The following is a 24023-nucleotide window of genomic DNA, read 5'->3' as shown; positions in this document are numbered from 1 at the left end:
AAACTCAGGTTCAGTACAGGATAAATACTGTATGTACACAGTGACTCCACCAGCAGAATATTGAGTGTAGCTCTGGAGTATAATACAGGATAGTCTGTATTCTTGCTTGTAACTTGTTAATGGGAATCTCTACATTTATTCCTCCCCTCTCTATATTTTGAAGAGAACATGGGGACCTTTTAAAAATTGAACCTCTATTAATTTCAGTGTTTTCTATGACTCTTCCATGAGATAGCCCAGGCTTTTTTTTTTTTTTAATAGACCCTTAAGAGTCTTGTAAACCAGAGTAAAGCAGCATTATATACTGTAGGACAAATCTGCTGCATCTTATTGCTCCATTTCTAACCCTTCCTCGTACCACTATCCTGTATAACGCTGACACCTCCATAATGCCCCCTATAATACATATCCTATAATCTGTTCTCAGGGTCTCTCCACATGGCTTCTCCTTATCGTCCATTCTTCTGCCCATGGAAGAGAAGTGCAGGTACCTGGTACAGAGGAGTGGGATGTCCGCCCAGTGTCCGGAGGTGATTGTCCATTCCAATTGGACGCCACATTTCCATCACGTCTGAAGGTTAATATGAAGGTCAACGGTGGGAGCTCTGCACAACTAATGACGGACAGCATCAAGAGCCGCTCAATGTCTCCATGGGAATACAGGTAAATAGACAGGTGATAATAGTCTAAATAATACTACTAATAATACTATTTTATGATATGTATTATTTTTTTATGCAAAACTAAAATTGACATAATTATTATGTATGTAATGTAACGTGAATTCAAATGATTTGAGATTGAATAAACTTACGCAGGGCTAAGTGAATAAATCTATTTACTAAGTCTGATTGAATATACGATAACACAAACAAATTACATGAAGAATAAGAAAATAAACATCACTAGCCTAAATATGGGGTAGGGTTCCAGTCGATCATGCTATAACACATGGCTGTCTACAAAGTTATAACACATGACCGACACCCCAGGGTGTAGGAGAGATAGGGCAAATCAATAGTTATATCCTGCCTAGGATGAAGTTCCTGTTGGAATCCCAATTAATTGTTAGTGCAGACCACAGTAATTCCCACCAGTCTTCCTCCAGTGTGCATCACGCATGTCTCTGAGATCACTCAGGAATGTGTTCTCATCAGCATAATGAGGGATGAGTAGTACATTTACAAGAAATAATAAAAGGGAATAACATTTAAGGGACAGAACCAATTAATACTTAAAATACCCTAACAATACACTGTATATGTCTGCCTATCTATATGTCTGTCTATCTATCTATCTATCTATCTATCTATCTATCTATCTATCTATCTATCTATCTATCTCATATCTATCTATCTATCTATCTAGTATCTCTCATATCTATCTCTATCTATCTATCTATCTATCTATCATTCCTATAGTTAAATTTCTCCATGTTCATGTCTGTATCGTGAGTCCTATACATTGCGTGTACCTTGTGATGTCATCTCGCAATTACTTTAGTTTCTCTATCTGCACGCTTATTTTTCCATCATGCTACTAACCATACATGGAAAATATACCGTGAGCTTAGAAAGAAGATTTTTGAAAAGCTTTAAAATAAAAATCACAATCGCTCTACACTACAAATGGAATTTCCAGGTGTGAGCTTCATGTACCATAGACGCCTCCACTGAGGTCATCTGACAACCACAATGGCTGCCCCCTGCAAAGTTTATCAGCTGCATTTAGTATTGTAAAAGCTATTTTGCTAATTTTGGCCTCTGATTTCTATCATCTTCTTCCTCCAGCTACAATGTGGACAACCACAGAGTCCCGGTGGTCATCAACGAGGCCAGATGTCTCCACCATGGCTGTTTGGACCCTGAGGGTCATGTGGACCTCAGCATGAACTCAGTCCCCATCAGACAGGAGATCCTGGTCCTACGTCGTGAGATGAGAGGATGTGTCCACGTCTATAAGCTGGACAAGCAGCTAGTCACCGTGGGCTGCACCTGTGTCCGGCCCATCACCCAGTACCTCAGATAAGAGCCTCATGGGTCACCACTGTCTCAGTGGAAGCGTTATCCATCGACCAATCAGTTGACTGATAATGTGATTTTAGGAATTAAAGCTGAATTCTGATTGGTTGTTGTTAAGGACTTCTTATAAAAACCAGTGTAAGGAAAATTGATGTTGCCAACAGGAATCAATCAAATTTTATCTACTACTGCCGACTACAAAACATGAGCAATTGGATTGGTTGTCGTGGGTGACTATTCTAAAAAACAATATGTGCAGAGACGCGTTTTCTCAGTTTTACTATTTAAAATATATTTATTTATTATGTTTTTATGGAAATATTATTTATATTTATATGACTATATTTATATTATTACCGTACATAAAATTATTGAAACTATTTAAATCAGTCTATCTTTTAATTTAGTGGAAAAGTGTACAGAAACTTGAGGTTTTTTTTTAACAGCGTTATGGCTTTTTTATTGCTCCAATAAATTTAAAATGATGAAAGACACAACCTTGTTGATCGTTTTCATGAACGGAATCCTACCATTGTGTGTATACAGGTCCCATGCAGACCTATGTGTCTCCAGCCTCCCGATCCTGTGTGCAGTCCGATACTCTAGTCATACTCTCTTCTCTTTGCTCTGTACTTGTTGGAATGCAAAAATGTTCACTCCCTGGTGACCATTTCTTGTAGGTTCTCACAGCCCCGCCCAGGGACCTGACTTTATGTTCTTGTAGTAACAGTAAGTTTACCTAGAGAACAGGCTGTCACCCATAGGAAAAAGTAACTGCCCTCCTTAAATACTCAATATTTCTGACCTTCACAACTTTTTTATATTTCTGTCTATGGGGCTGTGTGAGGGCTCATTTTTTTCTTTTTATTCAGTTTCTTTTGGAAGCAAAGCGACAAAAAATGTTCATTTGGCGATTTTTCCATTACGATATTCACAGTGCGCAATAAATATATATTTTCAAACTGGGCGGTACTCTTTATTCTTTTATTGATAATTTTTAGATCTAAAATAGGGAAAAGGGGTGATTTGATTTTGGAATTCTTTTTTTAAACATTTTTAAAACTTTTTTTTTACCTTTTTACCTTTATTTTTAGCCTCCCCTAGGGGACTTCAGCATGTCATCATCAGATCATTTCTACCATAGACTGTAATGGTTTACCATTTCAATCTATTGGAAAATTGCTATATTTCTATTAAGCCCTGAATGAGGCAGGGCTCAATTACTTGGGAATCTTCTCAAGGACCCAGGACACCATAGCAACGATTGGCTCCCACAAAGGGGCGTAACTACCATAGCAGCAGACTATGCTACTGCTATGGGGCCCAGTACGGATCATCTCCTCTTCTACTGGGGGTGAAAACTCTGTCAGGACTCTACCCTCTAAAGAAACATCTTTTTTGCAAATGAGGCAGTGGGGAATATTGGCCCAAGGGTCATTGAAAGGGATTTTGGCAGAAACCCTTCTGTCGTGTGTGGGGGGCCTGGTTTGATCCTTGCTATGGAGCCCTTACTTCTCTATATACACCACTGTCTCATCATGGGGTTTACTGGGAGCAGCCTGCTCCCTATAAATAACCCTTAAAATACCATGGTCATATTTGAGGGGTTACTGCTCAACTCCTGAGTGAGAACCATCTTTAAAGACAGGACTTCTGCCACACATGTACGATGAGTGTCAAGAATGGGTTGAATGGAGATACCTTTAAAGGAGCAATCTGTATGTAAGTGATACATGTGGTATGATTAGTGCAGGTCTTGAGAGGCGGAGTATGACACAAGCATTCAGAGAGGATACCAGTCATAGTCTGCACAAGGCATCCCACAGTAACTACCTTTATTCCTTACAGGGGTTATCCCATGATTAATGTAAAAAATGAAGCAGCATTGCCCTAACATGGATCCAGAGATCTCCACAGTCATTGCTCTGCTAGATTTATATCAAGCTGACAGCTCAAGGGGAGGGTCTTTTCTGCTGCAGCTAAGGGAGCGTGTCCAAGCTCTCCCTATCACAGCTCAGGGGGCGTGTCTCAGCTCTCCCTATCACAGCTCAGGGTGTGTGTCTCAGCTCTCCCTATCACAGCTCAGGAGGCGTGTCTCAGCTCTCTCTATCACAGCTCAGGGGGCGTGTCTCAGTTCTCCCTATCACAGCTCAGGAGGCGTGTCCATGCTCTCCCTATCACAGCTCAGGTGGCAGTTGAGGGATGAAACTGAGCATGTGCGGCCTTCTCAGTGAGCCGGAAAAAGAGCAAACAGCAGATGGCACCATACAGATACATTTTATTGAATAACTCAGTGGCTGTGCCAAATTTTTTATTACATGCAATTACAAAATAATTCAGATCCAGGTGCTAGTTTGAAAACTGTTTAATAATTTCCTTGGGATGACCCCTTTAAAATAGGTTTTCCAGCAGAACAGATATTTGTGGCTCAAAATGACTTGGAAACAAAAAGGAACGAATACCCACGGATCACCCACCGCTGCTGTTCTGAAACTGCTTAGTTTGTGCTGGTCTCTACTTCCTTCTCTGGTCTTGACCCGCAGGAAATGCCTGGAAATTCCCTCTCAGCCAATCACTGGCCATTGTTGTGATCTCCTGTAGCTACTGATTGTCTGATCAGGAATTTCCTGTGTCTTGAGTCGGGAGCAGGAAGTAGAGAACAGCGAGGATCCGGTTGTGTCAGAATGGCAGAGGTAAGTATTGGTTCTTTTATGTTTTTAAGCCATTCTGAGCCTACTGGAAAACCTCTTCAAGTAGAATACACAGAGCACCTCAATACAGAGCCAGGCACTCATAACATTGCCAGTCACACAGTGCCCATCCCCATAATAGTGCCAGCTGCACAGTGTACCATGAGTACATACGTATGCTGGGCGCTAATCTTCACTGCAAAATATCTCTTGTGAGCAGTCAGTAGAGGAAATCACTTGTATGTCCCAAGGCCTACATTGATAGCAATGCAGAGAAGTGAATAGAGCTGCAGTCTAATGACTATGTGCTGGAGGGTGTTTGGGGAAGGCCCAATTCCGATACTGCTGCAAAAATGGAATCCTATTCTGCCATTGCAACTTCATTAGCAGAGGTGCAGTGACCATCTGTCTGCTTTGGAGTTCCACGCGCAGTAGAGTTTGCTAAACTGTTTTCTTAAGCACACGTCTGGTCGCCTCCTGGTTTATTTTGGCAGTTAAAGGGTTTGTCTCATCATGGACAATAGGGGCATATCGCTGGGACCTGCTCCTACATCGAGAATGGAGCCCCGCAAGTGAAGGAGGGCTCATTCATTTTCTACGGGGCTGGCAGAAAAAGGCTATTTCCGTCGACCCCATAGAATTGAATGGGAGCGGGGGCCGTGCATGCGCGGTACGCTCCCATTCACTTCCATGGGTAGCCGGTTTGGTGGTGGTCGGACTGGAGTTCTTCCATCTCATCCATTTAACTTCTTCACAGTTGTTATAAGCCTCTGTCCTTATTGTCCCCCTTTAATTGCCAGGTTACAGCCTGTATTATGCACCATATGGTGATTTGGCATTGCTTGAGTGATATTGGAGTCTAAATGATACATTACCCTACATTATACTGCCATGACCCTGTGGTTTACACATTACTGCAGATTTCTCCCCCATGACACATAGCCTACACAAGGACAAGGACTCCTTATGGCTCCACACTGCAGAGCTGTAGGCACTCCAACCCATTGGATGTCTTATTATGGAGATATAGGGCTCATCGTGCTGATTAAAACGATACCTTTCTTTTGTCTGTACAGGGAGTGCAGAATTATTAGGCAAGTTGTATTTTTGAGGATTAATTTTATTATTGAACAACAACCATGTTCTCAATGAACCCAAAAAGCTCATTAATATCAAAGCTGAACATTTTTGGAAGTAGTTTTTAGTTTGTTTTTAGTTTTAGCTATTTTAGGGGGATATCTGTGTGTGCAGGTGACTATTACTGTGCATAATTATTAGGCAACTTAACAAAAAACTAATATATACCCATTTCAATTATTTATTTTTACCAGTGAAACCAATATAACATCTCAACATTCACAAATATACATTTCTGACATTCAAAAACAAAACAAAAACAAATCAGTGACCAATATAGCCACCTTTCTTTGCAAGGACACTCAAAAGCCTGCCATCCATGGATTCTGTCAGTGTTTTGATCTGTTCACCATCAACATTGCGTGCAGCAGCAACCACAGCCTCCCAGACACTGTTCAGAGAGGTGTACTGTTTTCCCTCCTTGTAAATCTCACATTTGATGATGGACCACAGGTTCTCAATGGGGTTCAGATCAGGTGAACAAGGAGGCCATGTCATTAGATTTTCTTCTTTTATACCCTTTCTTGCCAGCCACGCTGTGGAGTACTTGGACGCGTGTGATGGAGCATTGTCCTGCATGAAAATCATGTTTTTCTTGAAGGATGCAGACTTCTTCCTGTACCACTGCTTGAAGAAGGTGTCTTCCAGAAACTGGCAGTAGGACTGGGAGTTGAGCTTGACTCCATCCTCAACCCGAAAAGGCCCCACAAGCTCATCTTTGATGATACCAGCCCAAACCAGTACTCCACCTCCACCTTGCTGGCGTCTGAGTCGAACTGGAGCTCTCTGCCCTTTACCAATCCAGCCACGGGCCCATCCATCTGGCCCATCAAGACTCACTCTCATTTCATCAGTCCATAAAACCTTAGAAAAATCAGTCTTGAGATATTTCTTGGCCCAGTCTTGACGTTTCAGCTTGTGTGTCTTGTTCAGTGGTGGTCGTCTTTCAGCCTTTCTTACCTTGGCCATGTCTCTGAGTATTGCACACCTTGTGCTTTTGGGCACTTCAGTGATGTTGCAGCTCTGAAATATGGCCAAACTGGTGGCAAGTGGCATCTTGGCAGCTGCACGCTTGACTTTTCTCAGTTCATGGGCAGTTATTTTGCGCCTTGGTTTTTCCACACGCTTCTTGCGACCCTGTTGACTATTTTGAATGAAACGCTTGATTGTTCGATGATCACGCTTCAGAAGCTTTGCAATTTTAAGAGTGCTGCATCCCTCTGCAAGATATCTCACTATTTTTGACTTTTCTGAGCCTGTCAAGTCCTTCTTTTGACCCATTTTGCCAAAGGAAAGGAAGTTGCCTAAAAATTATGCACACCTGGTATAGGGTGTTGATGTCATTAGACCACACCCCTTCTCATTACAGAGATGCACATCACCTAATATGCTTAATTGGTAGTAGGCTTTCGAGCCTATACAGCTTGGAGTAAGACAACATGCATAAAGAAGATGATGTGGTCAAAATACTCATTTGCCTAATAATTCTGCACTCCCTGTATGATAAACAGAGGCAGAGATATCTGCGTTTTTTAACACGTTCAAGCACCAGGGGTGAAGATGAACCCTTGGAGCACTGCTATGTAACACCCTCTGTGCTCTGCACACTCCCCCCTACCCTTGATTGACAGGACTAGACATCAGCAAGCTGAGGGCAGAGCTGTGTCCTAGCATCTACATATCATATACTCTATGTACTATAGCTTTACCATATTGAGATCTAGTCGGAAAGCTAATCTACATGCTGTATTTCTGCTTTATTCACAGGCATAATATATGATTATAAAGATACTATGAATATTTGTTAGTGTCTATCAATAGAAAAAACTGTTAGGGGTCATTTATTATGAAATATACACCACTTTTATGGCTTATTTAAGGAGCAGACTTTGTCCCAAAGGGGTTTTGCAACAAACTCTGCGACTTTTCCCCCCTCATGCAACTTTTTCAAGGTGGCAGAAGGTGGTGTGACGTGGTCGGGAAGAAGGTGGGCCAGCCGACCCGTCTCATTTACCATTTTCTGCTCCAGTTTATGGTGTGGAAAATAGTCTTAAACTACATCAGCTGGGCATACTTTAAACTATGTCGCATGGCTGGCGAAACCAAGCGCCAAAATTATGTAGAGGCCTGCCCCTCTACATAACTTCGGTGTATACGCAGGCAGCGCAGGCGTATCAAGAACGGCGTATAACTCCCCTATTTTATGTGAAAAGTCTATAACTCCATGGTAAGTGGTTAGCTTTGCATGTTGTAGATCCTGAGTTCAAGTCCTATAAAAGACATATTTTTTTTGTTATTATTTTCTCTCTTTTAACCCATAATAAAAGGATATACTATAATAGATAATATATAATCATATGTTAATAATAAAGGACCTTACTGTATTGAGAATAGTGTTTTTTTTATATGATTAGAAACCTAAAACCTATTACTGGCTTATTCAGAGACACAATATATGACTATAAAGAAGAGGGAGAAAAAAATATCTGAAAGTCTCTCCCAAGATTCAAACCTGGGATGTGTACATCCAAAACTGTGCACTTACCACAAAGATATAGCATTACTACATAAATAAATAAATATGTTTTTTCTATGCTTAGAAAGCTAACACATAATACTGTTGTCTTTATAATCATATGTTTTGGTTGTGAATAAAGCAGTGATATATATATTAGATTTCTAAGCAGATCTCAGTGTGGTGAAGCTACAGTACATAGAGTATATGATATGTAGATGCTAGGACACATCTCTGCCCTCAGCATGCTGATGCCTAGTCCTGTCAATCAAGGGGAGGGGGAAGTGTGCAGAGCACAGTGTTGCTCCAAGGGTTCAGCCCCGCCTCCTGGTGCTTCAATTTGCTAATTTGCAAATGAATTAAAATGCAGATATCTATGCAGCTGTTTAGCATACAGACTAAAGAAAGGTATGCCTGGTTTAATAGGGTTGATCATGCTGACAGAGCCTCTTTAATATAACTAATCGATGCTACAGACAAGAATTTAGGATAATTCTATTTTATTTATGGCTTAAATATAAAGAAAATATCCCAAATAATCCAAAAAGTTCATATTCATTGGCGTCCGTCCATCCTTATTTCCACATAATCAGTAATAGCTGACGACAGGCTTGACGCACGTGCAGCCCAGTGTGACCACCTCGGTCTCCAGTCTATAGGAGAAGCTGCAGCCTTTCTGCTCCCGACGTAGGACCATCACCTCCTGCTGGATGGGGTAGGAGATCAGGGCTGGATTCTCATTGCCATTGGCGTCTGCGCAAGTGAAAGTCAGACAATTGGCCTCCGCGATGACGAAGGGGAATCTGTTGGGATCTGAATTGAGACTGAAAAAGGAAATTTAAAAGAATAAATAAAATTTTACAATTCCAAAATGTTAAACAAAACAAGTAATGCAACAGCTCACTGCAAACCAAATAAAGTACAAAATTGCATCATGATATCAAATGCTGAACTAATAAGTTAGAGATACTTGGCAAATCGTTTTGTACAAAATTATTTAAGCCCGTCTGCCGAACGTCAAGGCGATCTCTAGTTAGACGGGTTCCTAACACTAAATATACCTGTTATGTACCATAACGGCTATCATATAATTCAGAAAGTGCAGGTTCCACTTACATGCTGGATCCGCCTGAATTTCTGTCATTTTTGGCAGACGGGCTCAAATAATTTTGTACAAAACGATTTGCCAAGTATCTCTAACTTATTAGTTCAGCATTTGATATTATGATGCAATTTTGTACTTTATTTGGTTTGCAGTGAGCTGTTGCATTGCTTGTTTTGTTTAACAGTCCTGTTCTCAGCCATAGCAACGTGCCCCTGCGCTTTGGGATGTGCTGACTGACCCCCCCCCCCTTTTTTTTTCTCTGCAATTCCACAATGTATACATTTACATATTGTTCTTTTGGCAGCTGAAGATCTATGTACCCTGCAGATTTTGGATATTTTCCCACCCCCTCGTCTCTGTAAATTTCTCTGTCCACACTCACTAAGGTTCTTCTTGCTGATGTCAGAACTGTGCTTTCTGCTCTGAGGCTGCTGCGATTCCTCTTTACCTCTTTCTCTGATAAACTGCAGCTGCATCTCCCTCCTCCTCTGTGTTACACTAAAAGGATTTTTGGGGGGACTGAAGACTTTTTCAAAATTTACTGGGAGTTGGATAGAGGAACCACAGTCTGCTAGAAGACACTATCTAATACCTTCTCGTGTGTGGTAGAAAGGAAGGATTGGTTGACTGTCGGTTTCAAGTGTATTATCTATGGCTACTATGATTATATATGTACAGTCTATAGTTTCCAGCCAAAACATTAAAGTGTTTGTGCACTTTTCTCATGAATTTACTTTTAGATATGATGAGGTTTTGGTTGCATTAATTTGATTTGAATGTGTCCTGGGGATCTATAGCCACTGAGTGTGAATAGCTCTAATCGACTCTGACCACAGGTTCTTCTTCTGTGATCAGGAGTAGATTAGCAAGAAGGTGATGGTTTCAGAATCTGACTGCATACAGGCTTTGTTTGTAGTCTGTTACCATGGAGACACATAACACTGCATAGGAACTGTATACACTGCATTATGTACTGCATTAATGCAGATGGTGATTTGGATCATGTCAAGGCTGAAATTCTGGGGCTTACAGAAAGTAGTCTTGTCCTGAGGACACAAGTCCAGATGAACCTGCAAATCCAAGCCCTAATAATGCGGGAAATTAGTGCTCCATTCCATAGAAGGTACACAGGACTATAGCCCTATTTCCGAAATGTTTGAAATGAGGTACGTTGTGACATTTACCTGTATTCCCAGGGTGACAAAGAGCGAGTGTGAATGTCCTCCATCTGTACCAAACTGTCCAGGTAGCTGGTGTCAATGAGACCGATGTCCACTATCATAGCGCTTGGCCAGTGGCGGTTCCTTCTTCCAGGACATCTCTGTTTGGCCTCTAGGGGGAGCTCTTCATCCTGAGATCCTTCCTGAGTATTAGTGAGGGACAAATACTCTTCTGAGAGAAAGGCCGATGAGCAGAGGGACACCAGGGCGGCCATCTTATCAGAAGGAAAATAACTTTGAGCATTCCAAACAGGCAAAAAGGAGACAATTGTTTTTTGTGCACAATGTTTGTCTTATTGGGGTTGTCCTATGACACTTTTGAAACCAGCACCTGGACCTGAATACTTTTGTAAGTGCATTTGATTAAAAACTTAGTATAGTCATTTAGTTATGTTTCTGTATAGCGCCACCTGCAGTTTGTTTTTTCAATATTTCTCCATCCACCTTAGTAACATTGCTGATGTGGTCACACACACTCATTTCCAACCTTCAACCGCCACCAGCTGTATCTACTGTCAGAAGCTGTGACAGTTACAGGGAGAGAGCTGAAGCAGAAAGGATCCGCCCCTGAGCTCTTATAGGGAGATAATAGCATCAGAAAGGACATATCCTGAGCTACCATAGTAAATGGAGCAATGAACGGGGAGATCTCTGGATCCATGTGAGGTTCAGGACTGGTTCTAGCTTTGCTAGAAAGAGACTGTCATGTACTTTATGTTTTTCTATTGTTTACATTAATCATGGGATAAACTCTTTAATGGTTTTCACCAAAGCATTCAATGCATCCTATGCAGATATTAGAGGAAACTACCATTAATCCAGCATCCATGGAACCTCTAATCTGCTCCCTTATCAAAATTTATAGGCTCCTAGGAATACACATTGGAAGTAAATCAGGGAACACTTTTCAGCCTATTGGAATGGACTTATTGCTGTATTCTGGATGATATAAATTCTACCGTCATCATCCTTAATACAATATAATACAATGGACACTTTTATACTCACAAGTATCAGTGAGGTTCTTGTATGGACCATTCTTCTCCTGCTGCTGGGTTCTCCGTATAGTTCTGGGAGCTGCTGCTCTAATTCTTGGATCCCAGTCCCTCTCTCTATTTATACCAGTTGTGGCTCCCGGTGGAGTCTCCATCTCAGGAATCATAGTTTTCCAAAAAGTTTCTGTAAGTTCCAGTCGTGTCTATGACCATTGAGGAATGTGGACTGTCCAGCTCTACCCTGTTATGTCAGATTATAAGAGAGAGAAACCGGCATAAGATCTCCGGCACTTCCCTAATCGGGGGCCATAATTTATCTGAACTCTCGCTGCTTATCTTGGACCATAGAAATAGCAGCACATGGTAATTATTGTCTTCACTGATTCCTAATATAACTATGACCAAGTACATTTTTCTTGCATTGTAACTACATATCAATGACTAATCTGAACCTGATTCCATTGCCCTTCCTCCTGTGCTCGGTGTCGACCCCTGTTGGACAATTAAGGAATATTGAGTAAATGGTAGGTGCAGAGGGTGCAGTTTTCTCTGGAGCACCTAGAATGTCTATCCATCACAATTACAGCTCATTAATATAAATGGGAACAGTGTAATGCATCTTTTCCCCTGCAGAGGCGCTGTAGGCGTATTAAGCATATACCAGTGGATACTCTCTCTGATCACAACTGATAATTGGTGGTCCCAGCAAGGATTTGGTTGCTCAGTGATGGAAGGCACTTTTAAGCCACTTTATGCATGTGTATATCAAGTTTCATTCTTCTATCCTCTATCTTCTATCCTCTATTTCATTCTTCTATCTATGCGCTGGCTTTTTCTATGAATGGGTGGAAGAAGCAGGACTCATGGGCTTTCTTTATGAGTAAGGGAGAAAATTAGGCCTCACTGGCTTGCTCCATAAGTGGGAGGGAGAAGCCGGACTCACAGGCTTTCTCTATGAGGAAGCCAAGGTTGCAGGGTCCACATACTTTCTCTTTTAGTGGGTCTAGGAAGCAGAACTTACAGGATTTCTGTATCTATGGGTGGGGAAAGCATGACTCATAGGCTTTCTCTATGAGTAATGGAGGAAATTAGGCCTCACTGGCTTGCTCTATAAGTGGGAGAAAGAAGCCGGACTCACAGGCTTTCTTTATGAGTAGGTGAGGGAAGCAAGACTCACAAGCTTTCGCTTTGAGGGGACGGAGGATGCAGGACTCATAGGGCCAGATTTATCACGACTCTGACAGCTCACTCCACTTTCACATATGGCTAAAGTCAGTTTTAGCCAAGTCAGATTTATGAACGGCCCTTTAAGACTGTAATAAACGTGGTTTGACGGTAGCAGTTTATCCGTCAGTAAGCAGCATTACAAAAGTCGGACGTTTTTATGAAAAAGTCGCACGTTTTTATGAAAAAGTCGCATGTTCTATTAAAAAGTCTCATAAGATAAGCATGGTCCTCACTGGAGTGAAATTGCGACTTTTTTGCGACTTTTTAAATAGTCCCAATAGTAAATCTGTCTAGAGATTCATTTACATAAGAAAACACTCCCACTTTCAGAAAACTGGTGAGCATAGTGCAGAGCAGAAAAAAGTCGCAAATTTTTGCGCAGTTTAAGCGATTGAGCAAAAATTTGCGACTTTTTCACTCCATTATTCTGACTTGAGCTAATGATAAATCTGGCCCATAGACTTTTACTTTGAGTAGGCTTAAGAGGCAGGACTCACAGGTTTTCTGTATGTATGGGTGGGGAATGCAGGACTTACAGTCTTTCTCTATGTATAAAGGTTGGAATCAGGACTCACAAGCTCTCTCTATGAGTGGGATGTGAAAGCAGGACTCACAGGCTTTCTTTATTTATGGGTGAGGGAAGCAGGACTCACAGGCTTTTTCTATGAGTAGGTGGGTGAGGGAAGTATTACTCAGTCTTTATCTATGAGTAGACTGAGTAGGTAGGACTCATAGGCTCTCGCTCTTAATCCTGGCTGCATTCATTCAAAATTTTATATGAAAATACTGAATTACACAGTAGAAAAATAAAACAATATTTTATGAGTTCACCCCTCCCTCTCTGTCCTGTTCTGCTCTTCAATAAGAGTTTCTATAACTATGTAATTTAAAAATCCAAGATGCACAGTTAGCCCCTGCTCGTCATTGTCTAAATGACTCTTGCAAAAAAAAACAGTGCCCCCCTCTTGTCCATCTGACATCATGTCCATGGGGTCACATGACCTCATCAAGTTACTAAATTACCCTTGCTCTGTCCAGAATGTTTTTTGCAGGGCGGCCATGTGTTCACTAGTAATGTGTACAGTAACTTCCATTGACTGCCTTACTATATAGAACCATTGGGGGCCCCATCAGTAGTAACAAGTGATACACCTAGTCGTACATGGATATGACCGGCCCTAAGTTTCTATTGATAAAAAGATTACAAAGTCCCAGAACGCCCCTCTAAGGGTATGGATTGAAGGTACTGGTGTGTAGATACTTCTCATACAATCCTGTTTGTTACTATGAGCTCTCGCTTCAGTTTATGACTCTTTTATCTCTATCCGGAGCAGGAGAGGATTATTACTGTGTCAGCTTTTCTGGTTAATTAGTAATTGAGGGATTCCATAGCGGGAGATGTTCCCGTCCTTTAAATTCTCCCAATGTTTCATACTAATTTCCCCAAAATTTTAATATATTGATATAAAGTCCCGAGAATCATTGAAACCTGATTTTAGGTTATGAGTATTTCAGGAAAGTCCAGAAACAACCGTGTCCCTTATATAATGGGGCCTGGAGTCAGAGTCCCAGCACAGTCCACCAGCAGAACCTCACCAGAGCTCGTCTATGAGAACAATGGCCGCCCACCGGGGAACATTAATGGTAGGAGCACCGATTCCTATTCAGTGTTATTAACCAGGTCCATTATAGGGGTATGAGGTGTGGGGGTTCATTACTTGTAATTATGTTCTCTGAAAGCAAAATTATCTTCCTTGGTTTACCTGAAGAATTGTCTTGAAGGGGTTGTCCTCTTCTAAAGATCAATAAATGCTGAGCAACATTGTACGTACTTTGCATTACTTATGGATACAACCTGTGTTATGCTCCAGAGCTGTAGTTACAATTCTGTTGGTTGTTAGTGGAAACAGAAAGCATAAAATCAGACAGTCTAAGAGCCTATCTCCTGTAATGTGGGGGAGGGACGTAGTAAATTTTTTCTATATCATATTACTTTACAGAGTCTCAATTAAACTCTACTTACAAATTATCAGAACGAGCTCCTAAGCCAGACGAATTTTAAATGCAGCTCTAGAGTATATGTTATGTATGCACACAGTGAAAAAATAGCGAGTGCAGCTCTGGAGTATAATACAGGATGTGACTCAGGATAAGTACAGGATAAGTAATGTATGTACACAGTGACTGCACCAGCAGAATAGTGAGTGCAGCTCTGGAGTATAACACAGGATGTAACTCAGGATCAGTACAGGATAAGTAATGTAATGTATGTACACAGTGACTGCACCAGCAGAACAGTGAGTGCAGCTCTGGAGTATAATACAGGATGTAACTCAGGACATGTAATGTAATGTAAGTACACAGTGACTGCACCAGCAGAATAGTGAGTGCTGCTCTGGATTACAATACTGGATGTAACTCAGGATCAGTACAGGATAAGTAGTGTATGTACACAGTGACTCCAACAACAGAATAGTGAGTGCAGCTCTGGAGTATAATACAGATTGCAACACAGGATCAGTGCAGGATAAGTAATTTAATGTATGTACAGAGTGACTGCACCAGCAGAATAGTGAGTGCAGCTCTGGTGTACAATACAGGATATGACTCAGGATCAGTACAGGATAAGTAATGTAATGTATGTACACAGTGACTCCAGCAGCAGAATAGTGAGTTCAGCTCTGGAGGATAATACCGGCTGTAACTCAGCATCAGTACAGGATAAGTAATGTAATGTATGTACACAGTGACTCCACCAGCAGAATAGTGAGTGCAGCTCTGGAGTACAATACAGGATATAATTCAGGATCAGTACAGGATAAGTAATGTATGTGCACAGTGACTGCACCAGCAGAATAGTGAGTGCAGCTCTGGACCAGCTGTTCCTGAGCTGCGATTACCTGTGGGTGTGGTCGCCTGTGGCTGTGTGTAGCTGCTGCTGCTGCTCCTGAGCGTTTGGAGGAAAATCTATCCACCTGAGGCCGGCTCTCTCCTCCCCAGGGGGAGAGTGGGTTCTCAGGCATGAGCGAGGGAAGCAAGCCCCAGGCTCCTGTTCCCAGCGGCAGGCCTTCAGGGGACAGGAGAAGCCAGCGTTTGGCCTGCATGGAGGACTCAGGGGTAAGAAGATCTGGCAGGAGTCGCAGTAATGTGGCTTCTGTCTCCCCTGAGTCTGAGGGTAGTAGGAAGAGCCGCAAGGCTGGATCCGCTAAGGAGGACCCGAATGCCAGCATGGGTGAGAGTGGCCCTTCCGGGGCCCAGCAAAAGCCGAGTGTTCACGGAGGTGAAGCAGATCTTGAGGAGGAAGGCTGGGGCGTACTGAGGGCCCGGGAGTCCATTTCCACCTACGGATCCCGGGTCATGAGCCACCTCCGTGAGTACGAAGACGCGACTAAGACCCTGAGGAGGCTCCGGGAGGAGCTGCGCGGCTTGAGGTCTTGTGTTGGAGTGGCCCCAAAGAGGAAGAAGCAGGGGCTGGAGAACCAAATAAAGCAGCTACAAGCTGACATTGGCGAGATTGAGCAAAGGCGGACTGTACTCCGAGATAAAAGCGGCCCGTTTAAGGAAAAACTCCTAAACGAGGAACGTTTTCGGAAGATGGCGGAGGAGAAGGGGCAGATGGGGCAGCAGCCTGACAGCCAGGTGGAGAAGGAACCAGTCGTGCAGGAGGAGGATGATGATGATGACCAGCAAGATCCACCTGGCAGCCTGCAGGAGCAGATTCCGTACAGTGGGCCCCCTGCACGCCAAATAGCAAGGTCACCCAGCTGCGGCTCGGGGGATGAGTATGAGACCTGCAGGCCCGGGAGGGGCCCTAGTGGAGGAGATCCAGCTCCTGGAGTCCCCAGTGCGTTTCCAGGACTTATGCTTTGGTGATGAGTTGCCACCGGAGACGCCTGGGGAAGGAAAGAAAAAGGCTAAGAAGACCAAGCTCCAGGAGCAGGTAAGATATGTATACACCCCCCTCCCTGGGACCCCCGGGTCGACCGCAGGGCCGGCTCACTGTATTAGCCCCTCTTCTCAGCCCAGCCCGTGTCCTGCAGTGGACTCGGTGCAGGAGAGAGGGGAGAGCGAGGTATCCGATATGGTGGTGAGCTCCGTCTCTGTTTGCAGTAACGGGGATGGAGCTGGTGCGACACCGGCTGAAAAGCCGGACAGGAAGGTTACTGCGGAGGATGAGAGAAAAATCTCTGGCGCTGGAGTTTGCTCCCTGATGGGAGGAGGGGGTGGCTCCACGCCACAGATGGCTGCAGGAGCTCCGATGGCTCCAACCGCTGATGACGCTGTTCCCTCGGGCCAGCAGAGGCATGAAGGAGCTGTCGGAGCTATGACGGTTACGCCTCCCAATGAAGGTCAAGAACTGAGGCCAAAGCCTTTGTTTTGTATTGGCGCTGCTGGTCCAGATGAGCGGCGCCATGAAAGAACAGATCAGCAGCGTTTGGATCAGCGGCGCCCGGTAATGGATCAGCGGCGCCCAAAAGTTGTAAATGGTAGTACTGAGGAAGCGGAGGGCAATGATAAAAGTGGGGTTGGGGCTGTGGCCTATCTTTTGGGGGCAGCTCCGACCCCAGGGCCCAGTGATGCTGAGGTACCAATAATTACACCAAAACACACCGGTTCAGCCAGTATGAGTGAGGGAGCAGGTGGGGGGCAGAAAATTATTTTTAATAAAAATATGTCTGGGGGTTTGGATGGTGGAGTGAATGGTGTTAGGAGGGAAGGAAGGGAGGTCGCAGAATCTGTTGTAAGTAAGGCTGGTTTGGGGATGGAAGATATGGAAGTGGGTGGTGGAGGGTCTTTGGTAAGTGGGGAGGGTGTGGAACCTGGTCCGGTTGCCCCCCCGGCTGTGGCAGCCCCTGTGCGCAGTTTTGCTACTGTCACAGCCGGGGTGAGTAGGGGACCCTCCTTGTCCTCTGGCTCTGGGGACGGCGTTTTGCAGCGGCGTCTTCTGGAGGCTCTAAAGAGAGGGGAGAGCACAATCAATGTAGAGGGGAGGGAGGTTGATCTATCCTTTTGGATAGATAGGCATGGCCTCTCAGCCTTCCGAGAGCAAAGGAGCGGGGAGACCACGTGGTCCCTCCCGACAGCTGGGCAGGGTGCTCTCCGTAGGAATGTGGTCCGTCTGAGGTGGAGGGGCAGTGATACATGTCCTTCAAGATCAGAAGTTGTTGAGCTCCTTCTAAAGATGGGCTTCAAGGCGACAGACATCTACGCCTTGATACATCCCTATGGGACCCCTGAGTTCGATGTCAGCTTTGTTCGGCCGGAGGGACTTGAGCTCTTCTGGTCGAACTATGAGATGGCAAAGGACGAGCCCAGCTGGCGAGATTTTGCCGTCCAGGCAGTGTCTCGTCAGAACAATGTGAAGAGGGTGACCGTTCTAACCCGTAACGAGTCACTCTCGTGTATTGACATCATGACGTGGCTCGGCCGATATGGGGAGGTGGTGGAGGTTCCCAAGAAGAACAGGGATGAACATGGCATCTGGTCTGGGGCCTGGACGTTCATGGTAAAACTTAGGCTTTTAGGAAACACAGTTACTCACATACCATCTGCCACCTTCCTTGGAAGGGATCGCATCCAGATTTTCTACCAGGGTCAGCCGAAGCTCTGTCACAGATGCGGCAGCCCCACACACTTCAGTGCTAACTGCACTGTACAGAAGTGCGCGCTGTGTGGGGAGATTGGCCACCTCGCTGCATCATGTGCAGAGATTAGGTGTCACCTGTGTGGTGACTTAGGTCACCCATTCAGTCGCTGCCCTCATTCCTTTGCCAATGCGGTCAATGCCCCGGCGGGAGGAAGCCGTGAGGCCAATTCTACTGGGGCAGGGGCTGGCAGAAGTGAAGGAACAGAGGGGCCAGGGAAGAAAAGTAAGCAAAAGACGCCTGCCCAACTGAGGCGTCAGGAAAATCGCCGAAGGGAGAGGGAGATGGGTGAATCCCGGGAACCTCAGGCAACTGGGGAAGCTGGGATGACCCCTGATCTCACCCCTGAGACTGCTGCTACTGCTGAGGCCCAAAGGGACAGTGAGCTGGATGAGGAAATTAGGAGGATCCAGGAAGAGGAAGGTGCCATCTCCTCATTATCCCCCCATGACGGGGGAAGTGGGGGATGGCAAAAGCAGGGTAATAAACGTACAGGGAAAAAGGGAGATTTAAGATCTTCTCCCACCCGCCAGATGCCAAAGGAAGGTACAACCAACCCCCCTCTGATTAGTCTCTCAAACCGGTTCCAAGCCATTGGTGACACCTCCCCCTCCTCAGGGGAGGGAGCCGGTGGGGAGGTTTCGGGAGTCGCGGTGACACCTGGGCCTGCGGGGGACGCCGAGCCTCCTTCTACTGGGGAAAACATGTCCTCAGGGGTGGGGGCTGGCTTGGAGTCAGAGCACAAGGGCAGAGGTGAAATGGACACATCTGTTTGTTTGAAGAGGGGTAAGCCATCATCTGATGAAAAAGTTGGTGGGGGCAGTGGGAAAAGAAAGCCATCTAATTCAATCACCCATGATGGCGGCACTCACTCCGTTGACGCTGGCGTCCATTAATGTCGCCAGCATTAAGTCAGATACGGCTAGATTTGCGGCCTTTGATTTTTTCAGCCGGGTTGAAGCTGACATTTTGTTTTTGCAGGAGACCAGGCTGCCAGATTTGGCATCTGTATTTAAAGCTAAAAGGGAGTGGCGACGCGGATCCTCCTACTGGTCTCTTGCGGCCGAGCCGTATAGCGGGGTGGCAGTCCTTTTTACTGCACCGGTAGAATGCCGACGGGTTATTGAATTAGAAATGGGGAGGTGCCTGATCCTGGATGTCCTCATGAGGGGACAAGAACTTCGTCTAATTAACATCTATGGTCCCCAGTCCAAGTGGGACCGTAAGTGTCTCTTCATGAGGATCAAGCCCTATCTTTTTACAAGTCGGCAGGTGGTCTTTGGAGGGGACTTCAATACTGTCACGAGGCCCCAGGATAGGGGAGGTTCCAGGGACAAGCTGACTTACGACAGCGTTGCGCTTAATAAAATAGCTAGTGAGGCTCGTCTGGTGGATGTCCACATCCGGCACACCCCAGGCCACCCGGGGTTCACCTATCATAGGGCTAGTTGTAGGTCTAGAATAGACAGGTTTTATTTAAAGGAGGAAGCCGTCTCTTCAGCCGTGTCCGCTGTGGAGGTGGAGTTCTCCGACCACTGTATGATTTTGTTTTCTCTGAATGTTGCAGAGACCCCCCGAATGGGAAGGGGCTACTGGAGGCTCAATTCGTCTCTCTTGGAAGAAGCGGAGATAAGACAGTCCTTTGAGGATTTCGTTCAGAGCCAGGTACCATTGCTGGATCTCTGCGGCAGTAAGTCTGAGTGGTGGGAGATCTTCAAGGAAAGGGTGGGGAGATTCTTCCGCCAGCTCTCGAGCCTCAGGAGTCTGAGTAAGTATCGCCTGTATCAGGGCCTGAGGAGGAAACTCGAACGTCTTGTCTCGACTGGGGGTAGCCGTGAGGAGATCTCCAGAGTGAAGTCTTTGCTTATGAGGTGTCAGTACGATAGGCACGCATCTTTGGTTTTTGAGAGGGATTACGGGAAATACCGCTCGCCCGACCCTTACAAAAACTGCAGGATGTCAGTGAGTAGTAAGATTGTGTCAGGACTGATTGATAGTACGGGTTCTCTGAGAAGGTCCAGATCAGGGATCCTGGAGGTTGTCAGATCCTTTTACTCACATCTCATGGCAAGGAGGGATCTTGATCGTGATAAGATATCGGCTTTCCTGACTGAAACTGTCCCTGAACCAGGGGTAGACCCCTCTCTCGACGGTTTGACGGAAATGATCAGTGAAGAGGAAGTCAGTCTGGTGATTGAGGGGCTTGCTCCCAAAAAATCACCTGGTCCGGATGGCTTAACATCTGAGTTTTACAAGACCTTTAAGGACACCTTAGTTCCCCTCTTGACTGAGGTATTAAATGAGTGTCTCTCCTCGGGTACTCTACCAAAGTCAATGAGGAGGTCGGCCCTGATCATCCTGTCAAAGGGTAAAGATCCTTTCCACATTGAGAATTGGCGTCCCATAGCGCTCCTCGGTGTGGACAGAAAGATTTTGGCAAAGGTGCTATTTAATCGGCTGGTGAAGTTTGCACCCCAGCTCCTTTCTGGGGCCCAGCATTGCTCTGTTCCCGGCCACAGTACTTTTAGTGCTGTGCTCAGTGTCCGGGAGGCCGTGGAGCAGGGCAGGGCAGGTCACTGGAAGGGGTACATGCTGTCCTTGGATCAGGCAAAAGCATTTGATCGTGTTAACCACGAGTACCTCTGGTCTGTCCTTCTGAGATATGGCCTGCCCGGGGGGTTTGTTGATTGGCTTAAGACCTTGTATGCAGGGGCAGAGAGTTTCCCGCTTGTGAATGGTTGGATTGGGCGTCCTTTTGGGGTGGGATCTGGGGTTCGCCAGGGTTGTCCTCTGAGCCCGCTTTTGTACGTGTTCGCGATCGATCCCTTCCTTAGAGGGGTTGATCGTGGGCCGTTGGCGGGCATCGGGATGGACCGGGCGGCTCCGGAGACTACACTGAGGGTGGTGGCGTATGCTGATGACGTAACTATCTTTGTGTCTTCGAGAGGGGAGGCAGAGTGGGTACTGTCTGAGGTAGAGCGCTACTCAGAGTCATCTGGGTCCAAGATCAACCGAGATAAGTGTGAGAGTCTCTGGCTGGGAGGTGGAGATCCTGGTTTTGATCTCCCGGACACCCTTCCAGAGCCCCAGGAATCTACAAAAGTCCTCGGCATTGAATTTGGCCAGGGGGATTACCCCCATCAAAATTGGGATAGCAGGCTTAAGATTGCCGCTCAGAAGGTGGACCAGTGGAAGGGTTGGTCTTTAACCCTCAGGGAAAGGGTGAACATTATCAAAACCTACCTGATCCCTTTGCTGTTATATCTGGGCAGTGTGTGCGTCTTGCCGGAACCTTTCTGGACTCGGGTCTACAGTCTGTTCTTCCAGATGTTATGGGGAAACAGACTGAACCTTGTCAAGAGGGAGGTTACTTACCGTACGAGGAGACTAGGAGGGTTGGGTATGGTCAACCCTGTGGTGTTCCTGGTGAACACCTTTATTAAGATTAATCTCTCGAACCTCTGGCAAGAGAGGGCTCCTCTGTGGGTAGCCTCCTGTCGGGGATGGTTTCGGCCTTTCTTCCAGGAATGGGAGACAGGGGGGCAAGTGAAGGATCTCCGCACACCACATGGGCATCTCCCGGCTTATGCTGCCCTGGTTCTGAAGGTATTACGTCGGTGGGGTCTGGGGATGTGGGAAATCAGGACTCAGTCAAGGAGACTCCTTGACCAGAGGGTTCTGTTGACCCATTTCCAGAAACCTCTGGCCCTCAGGGACTGCCCAGGTCGGGATCTGAGGGTTGGGTTACGGCTTTTAAATTCCAATAGGATCCCCTTGAAGTTCTTTGACTTGACTTGGCGCTGCTTCCATGGGAAACTGTGTGTGAGGGACAATCTGAAGTGTAGGAGCTCTGAGGACAGGGGGTGTCCCCGTGAGGAGTGCGGTGGTGTGCTGGAAAGCATGGACCACTTCCTGCTTCATTGTCCCTTTAACACAGAGGTTTACACCAGGGTGGGGACCTCCATTGGCTGGCCTAGGCTGGTCACTCTCTCCTATGCGGAATGGGCCTATGGAGCATTCAGACACCTGGGTGGTAGGGACCTTTGCACTTTATTCCTAGTCAGCTCAGTGGTCAGGTACTACACGTGGCATGCACGGTGTTTAGTTTCGACGCAACGCAAAATCCTCCCCGAGGATGAGGTGGTTAGGAACATTCTCGGAGACCTGGTGAAGGTGCGCTCTCTGGAGTACGAGAGGTTGGGGGCGGGTAGAGCCTCTCTCCTCTGGAGGGGTTTTGCCTTTAGGGTACCCTAGCCTGTTGTCTCCCCTCCCGGTGGTGGGCTGAAGCTGACACTGTAGATTTTTGTTTTGTTTGGTGGCTGTATGAGGACATAGGGCTTGCAGGCGCCAAACTTGGGCTTTAATGGGTTGTGTGTGGCTGAAAAGCCTCACGGTGGGTGGTGAGGGTAAGGTCTACTATGTAATGTACTATGTAATGTAGTTTATATGTCTTTATGTCTATATATATATTTGTATATTTGTATAGGTTGAGTTGTCGGGTGTAGTGTTAGGTTGGGTGGTGGGTAAATGGGGGGAGGGTTCCATGGAACATTGGGGACTTTGGGACATATAAGAAAATCCTGGGCTGGTTCATGGACGTCTGTTATCATGTACTGGGGGCATGGGATGCGGGACCAGCTCAGGGACCAAAAAAAAAAAAAATAAAAAAAAAAAAAAAAAAAAAAAATATATATATATATATATATATATATTATAAAAAAAAAAAAAAAATTGTGTGTTGCATTGGGGTGGTGGTGGGTGGGCTTTTTGTAAGTTTAACTTCTGTATTTGTTAAGTGTAGGTAGGTGCAACCGGACCAGGAAGGTTAGTACATGTACATAGATATTGTAAATATTGTACATAGCTGGTGTTCTGTGGCGAGTGGGCTGGACCGGTGCTGTCTGCGCCGCGCTGAGGAGCATCATGTCCTGTATGGTTGGTTTGGTCTCTGTTTTATATATTTATTTATCTGTTTGTTTTAAAATTTTAATAAAAGAAATACAGGATGTAACTCAGGATCAGTACAGGATAAGTAAGAAGCATCTGGTGCTCAACATAGTGAGCCACGGAACCGCGTGGAAACAAACATTAAAGCAATACAATATCAAACACTTAAGAAAATACATATAAAAGAGGACATTAGACAGTGGGAGGGGGGGATGGGGAAAATGGGAAAGGGTAGGAGGGTATCAATAGCTAGATATGTAGGGTTTACATTTGCGTCTTCCGGAAGGTTTCTGAGGAACAAAACGTGCCCCACGGACCCCAAGTCTTCAGGTATCGTGAGACATCCAAGGGTGTCACGCTAATGAGATCCCTCCATCCTCTGGTATAGGGCAATCTCCTCAAACCATTCCTCCAAAGAAGGAGGAGAGATGGATTTCCAATGTTGCGGTATTACTACTTTTGCTGCCTGGATCATATATTTCAGTAGTGACTTCTTATAGGCAGAGATATTCAGGTCAAGT

At 45.3% G+C, this 24023-nt stretch overlaps 2 protein-coding genes across 2 annotated transcripts; one reads left to right on the top strand and one right to left on the bottom strand.

Annotated features, from left to right (window-relative positions):
• The first annotated feature begins 583 nt into the window (after window positions 1-583).
• Window positions 584-2028, top strand: LOC122945478 (interleukin-17A-like). The gene is made up of 2 exons (XM_044304544.1): window positions 584-663; window positions 1791-2028. Exons 1-2 carry the CDS (start codon window positions 584-586, stop codon window positions 2026-2028), a joined length of 318 nt encoding a protein of 105 aa, XP_044160479.1.
• A 6924-nt stretch (window positions 2029-8952) lies between these two features.
• On the bottom strand, window positions 8953-10903 carry LOC122945476 (interleukin-17F-like). The gene is made up of 2 exons (XM_044304543.1): window positions 10653-10903; window positions 8953-9187 (listed from the first exon to the last, which is right to left on the bottom strand). Exons 1-2 carry the CDS (start codon window positions 10901-10903, stop codon window positions 8953-8955), a joined length of 486 nt encoding a protein of 161 aa, XP_044160478.1.
• Window positions 10904-24023: the final 13120 nt, after the last annotated feature.

The sequence above is a fragment of the Bufo gargarizans genome, chromosome 8, assembly GCF_014858855.1.
Source record: "Bufo gargarizans isolate SCDJY-AF-19 chromosome 8, ASM1485885v1, whole genome shotgun sequence".
Taxonomy (NCBI): Eukaryota; Metazoa; Chordata; class Amphibia; order Anura; family Bufonidae; genus Bufo; species Bufo gargarizans.
The sequence above is the reverse complement of the archived record's forward strand: the minus strand, read 5'-3'. Positions and strand labels throughout refer to the sequence as shown.

Excerpts from the sequence above, each read along its gene's own strand:
- LOC122945476 (XM_044304543.1), bottom strand. The coding sequence starts at position 10,903 with ATGGCCGCCCTGGTGTCCCTCTGCTCATCGGCCTTTCTCTCAGAAGAG. Across the intron at positions 9,188-10,652 it reads TTGTCACCCTGGGAATACAG|TCTCAATTCAGATCCCAACA; the intron begins GTAAATGTCACA and ends TTCCTTTTTCAG.
- LOC122945478 (XM_044304544.1), top strand. The coding sequence starts at position 584 with ATGAAGGTCAACGGTGGGAGCTCTGCACAACTAATGACGGACAGCATC. Across the intron at positions 664-1,790 it reads ATGTCTCCATGGGAATACAG|CTACAATGTGGACAACCACA; the intron begins GTAAATAGACAG and ends TTCTTCCTCCAG.